This window comes from Condylura cristata, unplaced genomic scaffold, assembly GCF_000260355.1.
Source record: "Condylura cristata isolate star-nosed mole 26May11 unplaced genomic scaffold, ConCri1.0 scaffold00023, whole genome shotgun sequence".
In the NCBI taxonomy this organism is placed as follows: Eukaryota; Metazoa; Chordata; class Mammalia; order Eulipotyphla; family Talpidae; genus Condylura; species Condylura cristata.
In genome coordinates, this window is record NW_004567124.1 from 4,832,168 (window position 1) to 4,847,087 (window position 14,920).

Below are 14,920 nucleotides of genomic sequence, written 5' to 3' on the forward strand. Positions count from 1 at the left end.
AATCTAACCAGGCTGATCAGGTGGTCTCCTTCTGGTCTTGCTCCTATGACCCTGAGTTGAGATAAAGTGTCCAACATGGATTCTCTCAAGTGGTCAGATTGCGTGGCAGAGCTCAAAGGCGCTGAGCAATGCCTGTTTTACACCTTCTTGCACTTTCCCGGCTTCCCGGTGGGATGGCTGAACCCTGGTACCTGTTCTGATTGACAGCACTCAGGCTGTACAGGTAGTTAATGCTTCGAATATGATCCTAGAAAAACACTGCACACATCCTAGAGATTTCATTATTCGGCACCAAATTATTTTACCCAGATGACCTCTCAGCGCAGGAAATAAAAAACCTTTGATCATGCAAGCCAGGTTGGTTACCCTAACTCATGCTGTATGCCACAATGTCCAAGGCTTGCTTGTCCTTGGATCAGTTTCCTTAACCCTATTCTGAGTTCCTGGAGAACAAGGATATGTCTTGTTTGTTTCTGCACATTCAATGTCTAGTACAGTTTTTTACTGAAGTGGATTAGTAAATTGGATAGAGAGTGGCACTGCAAAGAATAATTGATAGTGATTTCTCTTAATTAGGTGAGAGACCTCATCCAAACAACAGCAGGAGAGGGCCAAGCCAGGCACTGAATTGTAAGATTATCATCTTCCTTCAAGGAACGTAGAATCTAGTTGGAGGAAAAAAGGCCTTAAACCAGTGAAATTCACCTCTGGTTGCTCCTTATAACTACTCAAAGGGCTTTTTTTTTTTTTTTAGAAGATTTATTTATACATTCAGAACTGGGGTACAGGCCAGAGGTGCAGGGGGTGAGAGGATTCACCAGAGACAGAGATGGGAGCAGAACAGGCAGATCGACGAAGTACACTGCTGAGGGGAGCAGCGGGTGGGTCAAGAGAGGTCTGCTGGGCTATGTGGGTCACCTCCCAGCCTGGGGACCGAACTCATGCTGAAGTGGCTACCGCTAGCTTCATAGTGCTGTGCTTTAACCCGTGGCACCACCAGGGAGGCCTCAAAGGGCTTTTAATAAATAAAATAATACCTGCTCCATGCCCAAATGCCAGGGAGTGTTTGACCTGGGTTGGGGATGAGCCATTTTTTTCTTCCTTATTTATTTTTAAAGGTTGATTTGTTTTTGCATGCAAGAGCTGCGGTGTAGGCCAGAGGTGTGGAGTGGTAAGATTCACCAGAGAGAGAGTAGGGAGTGGAACAGGCAGATCTTCTGAAATACACTGCTGAAAGGAGCAGTGGGTGAAGCAGGAGAGGTCTGCCATGCCATATGTGGGTCACTTCCCTGGTCAGGAATGGAACTTGAGCTGCAGACAGCTTCATGGTGTTGAGACTTAATCCCTTGCATCACCAGGGAGGCCCCTTTTTTCTTCTTTTTGAAACTACTGAGATGATTCTGATGAGTTGATGGGTTAGGAACCACTACTACATGGAACAACTTGTGAATGTAAAGTGAATATATAATTTACGTAATTAAGTGCTCTTCCAAATTAGAGACAATGCATTCTGGAGGCTTCAAAGAAGGGAGCAAGTTCTTTGAAGGGGAGGAGCAGAAGAGAGCTGCAGGGAGGAGGACTGAGACCTTCAGACCTCCAGGAACAGGCGAGGGGACTTTCTTGGTGGAGACCACCATTAAATAACACTACTACTGAGTTGAGTGGCGGCATGTGAGGAAGTAATGTGGCCACAGGCCCAATTTAGCCCCTTGTGAATGTGGCGAAACACCAACAGTGGGCCCAGCGACCTGCCACTTTACTGCATCCCAGATAGCAAACCTCTAGGGTGGGGTGGGGAGGAGGAGGGTTGGTGATGCAGCCTCCTTGTGGCTTGAAATGAAATGCAGAAGGTGACAGTCAGTCCAGTAAAACAAGAAAAAGCACTGCAGGCAAGAGTTCAAAAAATCACAATCTTAAATAGCAAATCATCACCATATTAAGAGAACTGACTTGACTGATGGAGGAAAGAAGTTATCCTTAACTGGGAAATTAAAACTGTCAGATTACCAGGATCAAGGAATGACAGATTTTATCTATCTGTATCTCTCTTGCTATGTTCATGTATATAAACACACATATATATTTTATCTGCTAAAGTCTCGTGAAAAGATTAAGCAGTCACGTCTATGGAAAAACAAAGCTTGTTTTCTAGGGTTATAATCTCTCTGTTCTTGCTGAAGTGCTAACGTGTCATCAAAAATTCAAATTAAAGCTGTCTGATTTAGTGCGATCTCAAGCATCCAGACAGAGATTCTGCCGTTGTAATTATGTGCAATTAAAAAGCTAAAATCAACTTACTAGTGGATTCCTATTTATAAGCAGACACAAACAGATGATTTTAATGGCCTTCAGAACTTGGAAAAAAAAAATCATTACATGGTTGTCAAGTGGACCGTGTGGTGAGCCCCCAGGCCTCTTATGCCTTTTGTGCTGGAAGGAAATATCTAGTTGAAGTTACAATCCTGGCCAGGGTTTCTCCCTGCAAATTCTGGGTTGCTTAGCTAATAACTGATTTGCACCTTCAAAAGAATAAAAAAGATGTCTACAAGAATCGGTGGACAGACCCACATATGAGTCTAGCCTTTTAAGAGCATATTTTAAAACAGGCTTTATATGACAGAGGCAGTAGCTAAATGTAGTTAAGTGAATGCACACTCAGAGTTGTTTATTAAACCATCATTAGTATCTTAAAAAGCCCAGGCTGCAAGCACAGTGATCCATATTGATAAACATCGCTCAAGGGGGTGGTGGTGGTGGTGGGGTGTGCAGAAAGAAGCTTCTTATGTTTGTGCTTAGGATACCCAAAAGCCTTGAAGAAGAACTTGAACCCATCTTTGGTACATTTACTAGAATGTGGTACTAATGTTGAACTTTATCTGAGCTCTGTGCTCCCAGAAAAAAAACAAAAACAAAAAACACAGGTAAGAAACCTCACTCTTGTTAACTACAAAGAACAAGAGTGCTCTCAGATAAGATGCTTTTCCATCTTACTAGTGACTCCACCAGATGCTGAAGACTCCCTTGTTTGCCTGCCTCCATACTTTGGTCCCTAGCACCCCACCTTTTTGAGGTAATTTTCACTAATAATCATTTCCCTAAAGTGATAGCCTGAATAGCATCATCTCTGTCATGTCCAGTGCGTTTTGTCTTTGACGGGTTTGGGGCTGATAAAGGACAGTTGGTATAAAACCAAGGGTCATACAGGAATTTGAATGCCAGAAAGCCAAAAATTTAAATGGTGTTTTTTTCCCCCTGAATTTTAGAACGGCCATGCAGATGCCCAATTAATCACATACCTTGATTAACAGAGAATCACCAGCCAAACTATCTGAATGTAATTACAATCAGGTCTGGATAAGCAGAAAAGCTACCAGTGACAATTTAATTTAGAGGAGTTAAACAAGTTAACATCTTTTTGCAAGTAATTAAATGTTTAAACAGATTTTTCTAGAGTGGTTTGGTGTTTATTAGCCCCCAAACAATACCACCTCCTATACATAAAGTCTTCTCTGAGAAATAAGACACTTCAAGTTTGCAGCTGCTGGGATTTAGACGAAAGGGGAAAAAAAATCTCAAAGTACTATTTTGATTAGAAGTGACATCCCTCACCCAAGACCCACACCTGCTTCTTGTATTTTCAGTCCCAGTATTTACTTGCTTTCTAAGCAAAATGTCAAATTTCAATTGCAAACTGCACGATGTGTTTCTTCTTAGGAGCCTGAATTGAAAACCAAACCTAAGGAAATGCTAAACGAGGACGCCCTGCACTGGAATGTACAAGGAAATGCACAAAATAACAGGCATTATTAGAAACGAAGGGGAAAACCCATGTTTTTAAACAATTACTAAAGCAGTCGAGTAATAGCATAAAGACAATTTCTGCGCCAGCTTGTTTCTCTGAAATTCTCTCTGCCACTGAACAGCTAGAACAGATAATAACTATTAGTAAATCAAACTCCTCTGCAATATCCAGCTGTGCCTCACGAATTTACATACAGATAGAATGGGTATATGTTTTTAATATGTATGTGATACGTACTTTTTTTTTTTTTTTATCACAGCTGAAGTGTGTGCTACAAAGGAGGAGGAGAATGGGAATCGGATCAGCATGAGATAATAAAGTGGCCTAGATAAAGTATTAGCCAGCGATTGATCTCAAACCGGGATGCTGCTTCTTCTGACCTGATTACTTACTATGCATAGATTCCATTAAATAGAGCTTAGACATGGAAAGCTTCTGGAAATACTCTAAATGCATAGAAGGATCTACAGCACTCTGAACCCAAATTGTAACTGCAGAGGTGCCCAAGGCCCACTCTCTCTGCTGGAGTCAAGGCCCACATTCAAGATAGGCTGGGAGGTTAAAGGGCTTCCTGACAGCTGGTGGAAAGCCCCACTGGGAGGGCCCTGCCACTCCCCCGCCTCACACACACACCAAGCTCACCCCCTCCAAGAGAAAGCCTCCCAATCCCTGAGCCGTTCAGCAGCTCCTGGCCACTGAGCTCTAAGTAAGAGAATGGGGAGGTAGCCAGGGAGCTTTACAATCATTTAGGGTCATGGTCCCTTTTGAAAAGCGGATGACAGCCATGAATTCCTCTTTTCAGAAAAAAAAAAAAATGCAAATCCCCAAATCCATACACAAGTTTGGATGTAATTTCAGGGGCTCTAACAGACTTCCTGAAGTCACAGACCCGAGGTCAAGGACAGCTGATCTAATCCACCCCCTTAGTTTTGCATATGGAGACACTGAAGTGGGGAGTGGCTGATGTGGGAAGGAAGTGTGGAGCCTTTCCCTGCTAATTGCAGCCTGACCTTAGTGACAAAAGAAGCCCAAAGGACAGTAAGTTTGCAGAGGAAATCCTCTGTGGCTTACAAGAGCAAATGGTCTTTACAATAATGCTTCTCCTTCCCTTTATTTAAAAATATTGTAACATATACTTTGAATAGCAAAACTAGCCTGCAATCTCTCTATCCCAATGCTCCCATTGCAGGGTGTCTTTCTGCATTAAAGGCTGCTTTTTTTTTTTTTTAGATTTATTTATTTATTCATACAGAACTGAGGTACAGGCCAGAGATGCGGAGGGTGAGAGGCTTCACCAGAGACAGAGTGGGGAGCAGAACAGGCCGATCGTCGAAGTACACTGCTGAGGGGAGCAGTGGGCGGGTCAGGAGAGGTCTGCCACGCCATGTGGTCACCTCCCGGGCAGGCGGGAATCGAACTCATGCGGAAGTGGCTTTAGATTCTCAGTGCGGTGCTTTAACCCGCTGCGCCACCAGGGAGGGCCCTAAAGGCTGCTTTTACTGATGCTGTTTCTCTCAATTTGGTTGACATTTTGAGAAAGCCTTTTTTTTTTTTTTTAAATCACTGTTGTATTATCATCCTCCCTTCTCTTGCTGCAGTGCCAACAATTCTTTCCTACTGGCAGAAGCTGGTTAATCTCCATATAAGCCATGGCATCTTCTTGGTTGCCTAAAGACTGTTGAACATCACAACTGTCACCTCCAAACTTGGACACTTTTTCCTAAGTTTACTGGTCCTACATAACAGAGCTGGGGCAGCCCTGACATAGGTGTTTGCTGTGGTTGACATTAGGGTAATTTGGAAGAGGGTCTGGTGGACTCACCATCACAGAGCAGACAAAATGTGAGGCTCTTAGCTGATGGTGTCTTGGTTGTCTGAATGGCTGGTTTTCCTTTGTTGGGTTTAAAGCTTTGGAACGGAAGGAAGGTCTGTCCTCCCCAAGTATATAGGATTTCCCTACACTTGAATGGGAGTAAACTCAAGAAAGTTAGCTGTGGGTGGGTATGCTACTCCTATGACTAGTCACAGTTTGCAGACATGGACACTAGGCTTCCTTCTACAGAAGTGGAATTTCTGAACAGATTGCCCAGCTGATGGTGAAGTATGTTATCTAATGAGCCCATGAGACCAATGTCAAAGGGGTTTCTGTTCCAGCAGGCAACTGAGGTTTCATACAACCCAAAAATGTCTGGGGTCTCCACACACTCATGCTTTGCCTATTCTGCTTCCTTTGCCTGGAATGATCCCTTAAAAACCATTAAAATTTGGCCCTGCCTGGTGGCGCAACAGGTTAGGAGCAGCACTGCAAGCTAGAGGCAACCACTTCAGTGTAAGTTCGATCCTCCACGCCGGAGGTGACCACATGGTGCGGCAGACCTCTCCTGACCCACCTGCCGCTCTCCTCAGCAGGGTACTTTGTTAATGTGCCTGTTCTGCTTCCTACTGTCTCTGGTGAATCCTCCCACCACCCCTGCACCTCTGGCTTGTACCCCAGTCCTGTACGAATAAATAAATCTTAAAAAAAAAAACATTAAAATTCAACCCATTCTCCAAAGGCCTTTTCTCAAATTTTACCTTCTCCATGTAGTATTTCCCTATTTCTCCAAATGAAATCCCACAGAACTCTGCCATTCTTTTCTAGTAGTTATTTTATTCTAGCTATATGTATACTTGTTACACCCTCAGGCCAGGCCATATGCATGTGACCTTTTATCTTCTACTGAGTTAAGTAAGTTGAGGACTTTGCATCTACTGGATGATAAACATTTGTTGAATTCAGTTGTTTACCTTGTTCTGAGACTTTCCAAGATGATGACAGGACATTTCAAGTAGTAGTCTAGTGGCTACATGCCAGAAAACTATCCCAGCTCTTGTGTCCCTTGGCCACCCCAAAATGTGACTATTTGGACAATCTCTTGGTTCATGTAAAACACTTTCACTTGGGACATAAAAACTGATAAGTGTCCCAGGAACAATCATGTGAAGGAATAGTCAAACAACTAAATAGTTTTACCACTGGGATTGTAATGGTTTCAAGAGTCTAGGGGGTTTTACATTTCATCTTTAAAACTGACAGGGTCAAAAACTGCAAAGATGATGATCTTATGATCTTATATATTCAGGTATATAAGGGGATTCACCAAACAAGATAAAACGTGTATGAGTGGCTGATGTGAGCATGGCCCAGATACAAGGTGATCTGGCCCATGATGTCCTATGTTTTAATTTACTCAGACTGGGACTTCCTGTGTTCTCCCGTGGTCAAGGCTACATACCTAGAGTTTATCTAAGCATTCCCTGATAGTATAACTCTCCGTATTTCTATCCAACCCCATCTCAGATTTTCTTCCTTTGATTTGGAATGTGCAGGCCCACAAGGGGCACCTCGACAACCCTGCAGGTCTCACAGTTGATGTGGCCCAGGCTGCACAGGCCACACAGGTCCCCTACTGGCTGGATGTCGTGTGCTTGGGAGATAAACTGCACTTTTTTTTTTTTTTTAAAGATTTATTTGTGCATACAGAACTGGGGCACAGGCCAGAGCCTCAGGGGCAGTGAGAGGCTTCACCAGAGACAGAGTGGGAACAGAACAGGCAGATCAATGAAGTACACTGCTGAGGGGAGCAGCGGGCGGGTCAGGAGAGGTCTGCCACGCCATGTGGTCACCTCCGGGGCAGGCGGGAATTGAACTCATGCGGAAGCGGCTCTAGATTCTCAGTGCTGTGCTTTAACCTGCTGCGCCACCAGGGAGGGCCAAACTGCACTTTTTATGAGAGGCAGGCCCCCAACCACATGACAAATGGATCCCTCAGTTCACGCATTCCAGAGGATGCTCTGAGCTTCCAGATGGGAGAAACATCAAATAGGTTGTATGCAGAGAGGGGAAAGGAAAAATTAAAGCCATTAATATACTGGAAGGAATAAAGAGACTGGTTCTTTAAGATTGGGTACCCATGATGTGACTCTGGTTCCTCAAGTCAGGGACGATTTACTTTCACTCCTGATATTTTGGCCTGCGGCAGCCAGGGTTCAACCCCAGTGATCAATGGAGTCTCACACAAAATCCACTGTTTCCCACCCCCTCTCTAAGACTTCATTAAGCCAGGAGCCTCACCAAAGGAATAAATTCATTTGAATCAAACTGTGGGTGGCATCAGAAATTATGTTAAATAAAGTATAGCAGGTCCTTCCTGATAGTGTGAGTTAAAGCACAGCACTAGGAAGCCAGCTTCAACCGCTTCAGCATGAGTTCAATCCTCAGCCAGGGAGGTGACCCACATGGTGTGGCAGACCTCTTGTGTCTTGCCTGCTGCTCCCCTCAGCAGTGTACTTCCTTAAGCTGCCTGTTCTGCTCCCTACTCTGTCTCTGGTGAATCCTTTCAACTCCTGCCCCTCTGGCCTGTACCACAGTTCTGTATGCATAAATAAATAAATCTGTAAAAAAATTAAGTATAGAATGATACTTCCCTAACTAAATATATCATTGATTTATTGATATTTATTAATTAAAAACATAGGACAGCAGACGCCAGAGTGTACAGTTGCAAAGAGATAACAAAAATATGCGCCCCCTGCCTCTGCATGCACAGCCCCGCACACCCTTGCTTCCGAGGCACTGGAAATACTCACCCGTTAGCCTGGCCTTTATGACTTGCCACCCCAGAGGATCACCCAAGAGAGGGGTTTCTCACCAACACATAAATCCATACCCACTCATGGATGCACGTATGATCTGTAGATATTTTATTTCTAAGTGGCCAATCACTGCTGCATTGAAACATGCATTTACAAACATATTTACTTTAAGAAATCCTATTCCTTTGTTTTAATAGCTGAGCCATCTAGCCACAGCATAATAATGTACAAGATACATCTCTGGAACCTGTTCCAAGTTTTCTCAAATGTGACTAACTGCAAGCATTTTCCAATCATCAGAGACTTGCCCCCTCAAAAAAAAAAAAAAAGAAAAAGAAAAAAAAGACCAATTTATTCTAGACACGAAACCTGCACAGTTATAAGCTGCAGAGGTGTTAAGGGTGAACTTTAACTTGAAACTACCCTGAAAACAGAGATTTCGCTCCATAGGAGTAGGACAGAGGAAACTACCTTTTTAGAAAGCACCCATGCTACACAAGGGAAATACACTGTTATTTATATTTGAGGATGAAATCTGTATTATACAGAAGTTGGGCACTTAAGAGTGTTTATCGGGATGGAACATGAAGGCTGAAAACCTCTGAAGCAGATTCTGTAAAATACACATTGCTTAAAGTGGTGAAAGAAAATTGGTTGAAATGTGCTCTGACTGCAAGCATCTCAAGACAAGGAACGGTATGCAAAACACTAGAAAGAGTAGACTATAATTATTATTTACTAATGCTCCATTGTAACGTTATTCTAACAGCTTGTGTATTGTCAAATCAACAATCTGCACTAAATAAATGACCATTTGGGAATTGTTAGGGAGCGTCTCTGTTCCTCTCTCTGCTTGACTAAAAACTGTCATTTGCTATCAAAGAAAGCGGCCTTGGAGCTGAGAACACAGCACCAGTAGCCTTGTTCTGGGGAAAGACCAAAGATTCACATTAACTTGATCTTTTGCAGCCAATCTAATTTCGTTCTATGTGAATCCAAGAGAACTTCGCGCCGCACGCAGAATTTCCTGTAGGATTACACAAAAAATATACGCTGGCTGTCTTCTCTGTTCCCAACATTCTGAATTCTGAGAGGCTGCAGCAGCAAATGAGGACAAGGAGTAACCTAGATTAAGTTGTGACCCTTCAGTGAGGCAGAGGGAAAGCGCCTGCATTTAGTTTCAAAGTGCAGTGGTTGGTTTTTAAAAAGTGAAAACTACTGTGAGGTAAGAGTTTCTAAAACACCCAAGTGGAATAAATAATGTCTCTCCAGAGTCTCTGGATGTTTCTAATTCTATTCTGTTTCTTTTAACAGAAAGTTAAACACAGATACATAACTGGGGAATTCTAATGTAAGTGAAAAAAACGTTTACTCACCATCAATTCTTCAGGTGCAGGTCTTTCTTTTGGCTGTTTTCGCATGCTATAGGAGGAAAAGAACACATATCTTCATCACTTGTAAATTTGTGCTACAATTTTCTACCATGAGCTATTTCTTTTTGAATGTGAATGTTCTCAAAATTCAACATGTTCAGTTCTTGGCCAAAATATTGGCATATGTTTTCTTCCATTATTTTGATGTTTAATTAATCAGATTTTGGGGGATAGCATGAATCACAAACAGATTTTTTTTTAGTATTCTTGAATATAACCTTAAAGTTAGGAAACAATATACTTCAGTTTGGTAACTGGGATATAAAGACATTAAGAAACATGCCTCTCAAATTAAGTGAGAAAACATTTTATTTCTTCACTAGAACTCCAAATGACAAGGAATCTGTAAAAGAGGCCAGGAATTAAGAAATGGGTTATTACTTTATTCTGACTTTTGTAATTTGGTTACAATGCAAGCTGATAATTCCAGCTGTGAGGAAGTTGAGTTTGTTTAATCTGCTTACAGTGGCACATTCCTCATGCAAAATACTCCTTCTCTTTCACAAACTTGGTGTAAGTGGTGGCTGCAACATATACTCAGCCAGAATTCAAGCACCTCCAGGTGGGGTGGAGTCGACTGGGGAGGACCTGGGAGCTGTATCTGTACTAAACTCACAGCAGCTGTGGGATGACGTCATGAAAAGAGATGGCTGCTTCTATTACTTGGAAAAGCACACAGATGTTTTTTCTTTATATAAGGCAACCTCTAACAAGAAGAAAACACTTCACAGTATCTCTGCATTTGCTGATAGTATTTTTTTTTAAGTGGAGAGATTTAACAATCATTTGGTAAACAAGAACCATAGTTATGAACCATTAATGACTTCGAGGACATTTGCCTTCCCTATAAATAACCATATGCACCTCTCAAATACTGCATCCATTAGCAAGTAATTCAAGCTGTCTTGCCAGTGGAGTTGGTAACAGTCCTAATCTGACATTCCAAAGTAGCTGTATCTCTTGGGAAAACAAGGCTATTACCCACTATCATTTCTGTTTCTGCTTGACATCTGTGGAAATTTCAACACAGGTTATCTCCCCCTCTGTTTCCGTAAAACTTTTACATACTAGCTGATTCATTTTTGGACAGGAGGAAGACAGCATTATCGGCTGCTTTTCCTATCTGCCCAGAACTGGCAGCATCCCAGGGTGGCCTCAGACCACACTTCAGGATAAGTGCAGGTTCTCATCACAGAGCCTGCATCTTGGGGGTTGCGATGACCAAACCAGGCACTCTGGGCAGCACAGGAGATGAATGGTTTGCTTTTCAAAATGGGGTATTCCCCTGATGTGCATCTAGAAATTGCATGTTAACGAAATTAAGAGAGAGTAGTAAATATTTCTGGATAATGGCTCTAACATTATCAACGAGCTTAGGATCCAGGGTTTAACTATATGTGTGCTTTTTTCCCAACAAGGCATGCTCTGGAAAGAAAATGCTTGCCGAATGAACATAGCGCTTAAAATCTACAGAATGTAAGTATTTTAATAAATAAAAATGTTAATAAAATTTTAAAAGTCGGGGATCTCTTCCTCACAAATTTTCCTGTGGAATATAAACTGTATGAGACATTTTTATTAAGAGGTAACATATTACACTTAGTCAAAAAGGTGATAAAGCTTGACATTTATATTAAGGAATATTTCTTGTTTCACTTTAGTGTAATCAGCAGAAGGATCAGGGGGGAAGGGGTGGGGGACAGTTGCAAAAGGTCTCCTGGTTGCACCAATTGTGGCACCCCAGGAACTTGAAATGAGGTATTGGTGATGGAGGGAAAGAGAAAGGCAGTGGGGAAGGAGTTCCAGAATGCCCACGACAGGTTCTAATTAGATCTGCTTTGGGGTGGTCATTCCTCTTCATGTTCATTCTCATTCTCCCTCTCCCTGACAGGGCACAAGATGGGCCAGAGCAACTGGGCCTTCAAGGCCACGCAAGCTCCGCTGACTAGGGGAGAGGTAGATGATGTGAAAGGGGCAATAAAAGAGGGCTCTCAACGAGGAGGAAAAAGGCAGAAGGCCGGGAAAGAATCCTTGGCAGAAAAATGCCTGTTTCCTCAGGTGCAAAACGACATGGGGCTGCTGCAGGACACTGAGCGCCCCTTTGATCTAAATGCTGTGGTTACTCTGAACTCTGGAGTGGCTGAAGTGGGCCTAATGGAACCATGTTTTCATCGCCTCTCAGACATCAAAATTCATTGGGATGGGACACAAGTGTTACTTTTAATATATAACCAAAGATAAAAGTTATTTACTGAAAATCCGATGAATTAATAAACTACGCTGCTTCCATTAAGTGACAGACAGTTTTATGGGTAACTTGGGGTTACATTAATAAAAGTAAACATCATATGTCTGTTCAATAGGGCTATAAAATTGTGTATTTCTTAAAAAAAAAAATTGGACAGCAATAGTATCTGTACTCAAAGAAGTAGCCTGACTTGCAGCAGTTTATTAGGACAGGAAACAGCCTCCGAAGTACATTTATGACCCTTTGTGTAAATAACGTTTACATAATTTAAACAATTCCTTCAGCTTTGCTGCCCCATCTGCCCAAGGCCCCCAAAGTCCCTCCCGTCTCCAAAAGGAAGAGGGGAGAGACATAAGGTCTTGCGGAGCTGCAGAGTTAATGGCATGTATCATTTACATTGAGGGCATGGCATGTTTGCAAACGGGCTCACCACTGAGTGATGAAATGTACAAATGGCTCGGAGAACTCTCCAACCGGAAGGACAGGCGAATCCTGGGATGGAGGAAAAACAAGTCACCAAAAGTCACAACCATTCCCTTTCTTTCTTTATCGCCCCCACCCCCAAAGGAAGCAGTGTAAAGAAGAATATAGAACAATTCACCATCAAGTAGAAAGGAAAATAAGGTCTTATCCAATTAGAGGGACTGTCTACACCCTCTTCAACATGCTTATGTACAAATGCCAAATTTAAAGCCACACACATTTCACTATGGCGAGAAACATGAGAGCAAAGAGGGAGGGGAGGTGAAAAAAGGACAATGATAGCCACAGGGTAGGAAAGAAGGTACGAAAGTGTAAATGAGAAATTAATGATTATTTAAGTAACACACAAATGGTCTTGTAATTAACAAAGAGCTGTGAAATTATTCTTGTGCTGACCTTTGTTTCTTTTACTGGATTTGCTATTTATTTACACTTTCCTTTCATTTACATTTATTTGTATATTCAACTGCTCTTAACTGCTTGTGGCTGGAAGAATTATTCGGATCAGATTCCACCCCCCCCCCCCCTTTAACAGAAAGTCTTTTACAAGGGAAACTGTTACCTGAAAAGAAATTTCAGCGGCTTTACCAGTGTAGGCAAACTCATCGTATATGAAAGCCAGTGATTAGGGGCACACTGAAAACTCCCACCTGGATTACCAAGCACAACTTGGGGAGAGGTGGGTTCACGCTAAAAGAACAGGAAGCAACACTGCAACAAACCACAACCACCGGGTAACACTGGGCACAAGCCCCATTACCATTTGCAAAGGAAGGCTTTAAGAATTTAGGAGTTTTTCCAAGAATGACAGAGAGCGCCACTGTGTTTATAGTGTAACGGCTCAGGATGTAATGAAATTACACTGCAGAGTACTTTAACAGTCATCTCATTAGACCTACAGTTGGAACAAGAGAGCCACATAAAGTAGGCAGCTGCAAATGACTCCATTCTCATCTATTCTCATTTGCTATTAAAAATACCTTTCGGCGGCTTTTTTCCTCCCTGACATCCCTACACAAAGTGCCCTGCAAAGTATGATACATGCACCTATTTAAATTAACAAAGGAATGACTTATTTTAATCTCACTGTGCTTTGGAGTGCTTTGGCCATTTGGATGAGCAATATATCATTACATACAACCTTCCAGCGCTGCAGGCAAGAAACTCAGAGCATGCAGCATTTGGTGGGAGCCAAACAATTTCTCTAGCACACAACTGTGTCAAATGCATGCATGTATTCATTATTGAGAACGAGAGGAAATAGCTTTGATGTAGTGGAAAAAAGAAGATGATAAAAGCACCTCTGCAATATGCGTGTCATTATCAATGGTGGCAGATAGATACAATTGCACAGCCTCCTATGTGATTAGTAAATATACATATAATTGCTGTGGCCAATTATCAGAAAAATGAGATCGGTAATTACAAGACAGAAAATTAACTAGAACTCTTATTAAGGCTTTGTTTCCAATTCCAACAACTGGAAACTGCTGGAAAATACAATTCAATCAAAAGGAACCGAGGGGGTCAGAGTGGCCAAAAATAAAAATAAAAAAAAATCATGAAGTGGTTAAAAGGAATGTGAACAAAATGTTTCTTAGTTTTTGCATATCTATCCTCTTCCCCGTTTACTCTCTTCAGCCAGAGGAATGGAAGGTTACTAATTGTAAGCTTAAAATTCTCATTGGTAGAGAGAGGCTTCCAAGAGGAAAGGAAAACAAAGGAAAATGGGAGGGAAATAAAATCTTGCCAAGTTCAAAGGATTACATGCAGGCATTACAGAGAGAGGACATGAAAAACGGGGGGCTGATGAAATAGCCCACTCAAAAGAAACAAGGCACACAATGACATAACAAGCCCTTGGTAAAGGTACTATAAAATGGTCACAGAAGTCCCATCGGTTTGAAGAGCCAAAATAAAACATAATATCAATTTCAACCCAGCCACTTTTGGGAAAGCTACATTCATCATCAAGTCTGCAGCTTCCACAAGGCCCAGTTCAAGAAAATGACATTTCACTGTCTCAAAAACTATCAGTAAAGAGATAGTTCAAAGTCTGAGCTACAGAAATTATGGACTCCGAGCAAGTAGTCAGTTCTCTAGGTCATTTCTTGCTGGAATACTTCGGAGGCTGTAACACTGCAAGTGTCTGAGAAGTAGAGGTCTTAAAATGCAATGCTGAGGGAAAGAAAAGCCTACTGTCTTAATGGGGCTGAATATTTACCAAGATGGTTAACATTCCAGACTGGTATTCTACAAAGATCTGGTATAAAGCATGATGCTAATCTGGGCCTCATTTCAAAGTATGATACCAAGAGT

General features: G+C 42.1%; 1 protein-coding gene across 1 annotated transcript in view; it reads right to left on the reverse strand.

The window, feature by feature from the left end:
• Positions 1–14,920, reverse strand: part of MAP2K5 (mitogen-activated protein kinase kinase 5) — a 244,151-nt gene that overhangs the window by 27,899 nt on the left and 201,332 nt on the right. The window contains exons 20-21 of the mRNA XM_004687642.2: positions 12,549–12,610; positions 9,814–9,859 (exon numbers count right to left, since the gene is read on the reverse strand). Of these exons, the coding sequence (XP_004687699.1) occupies positions 9,814–9,859; positions 12,549–12,610 (108 nt within the window). The remainder of the gene's footprint in view (positions 1–9,813; positions 9,860–12,548; positions 12,611–14,920) is intronic.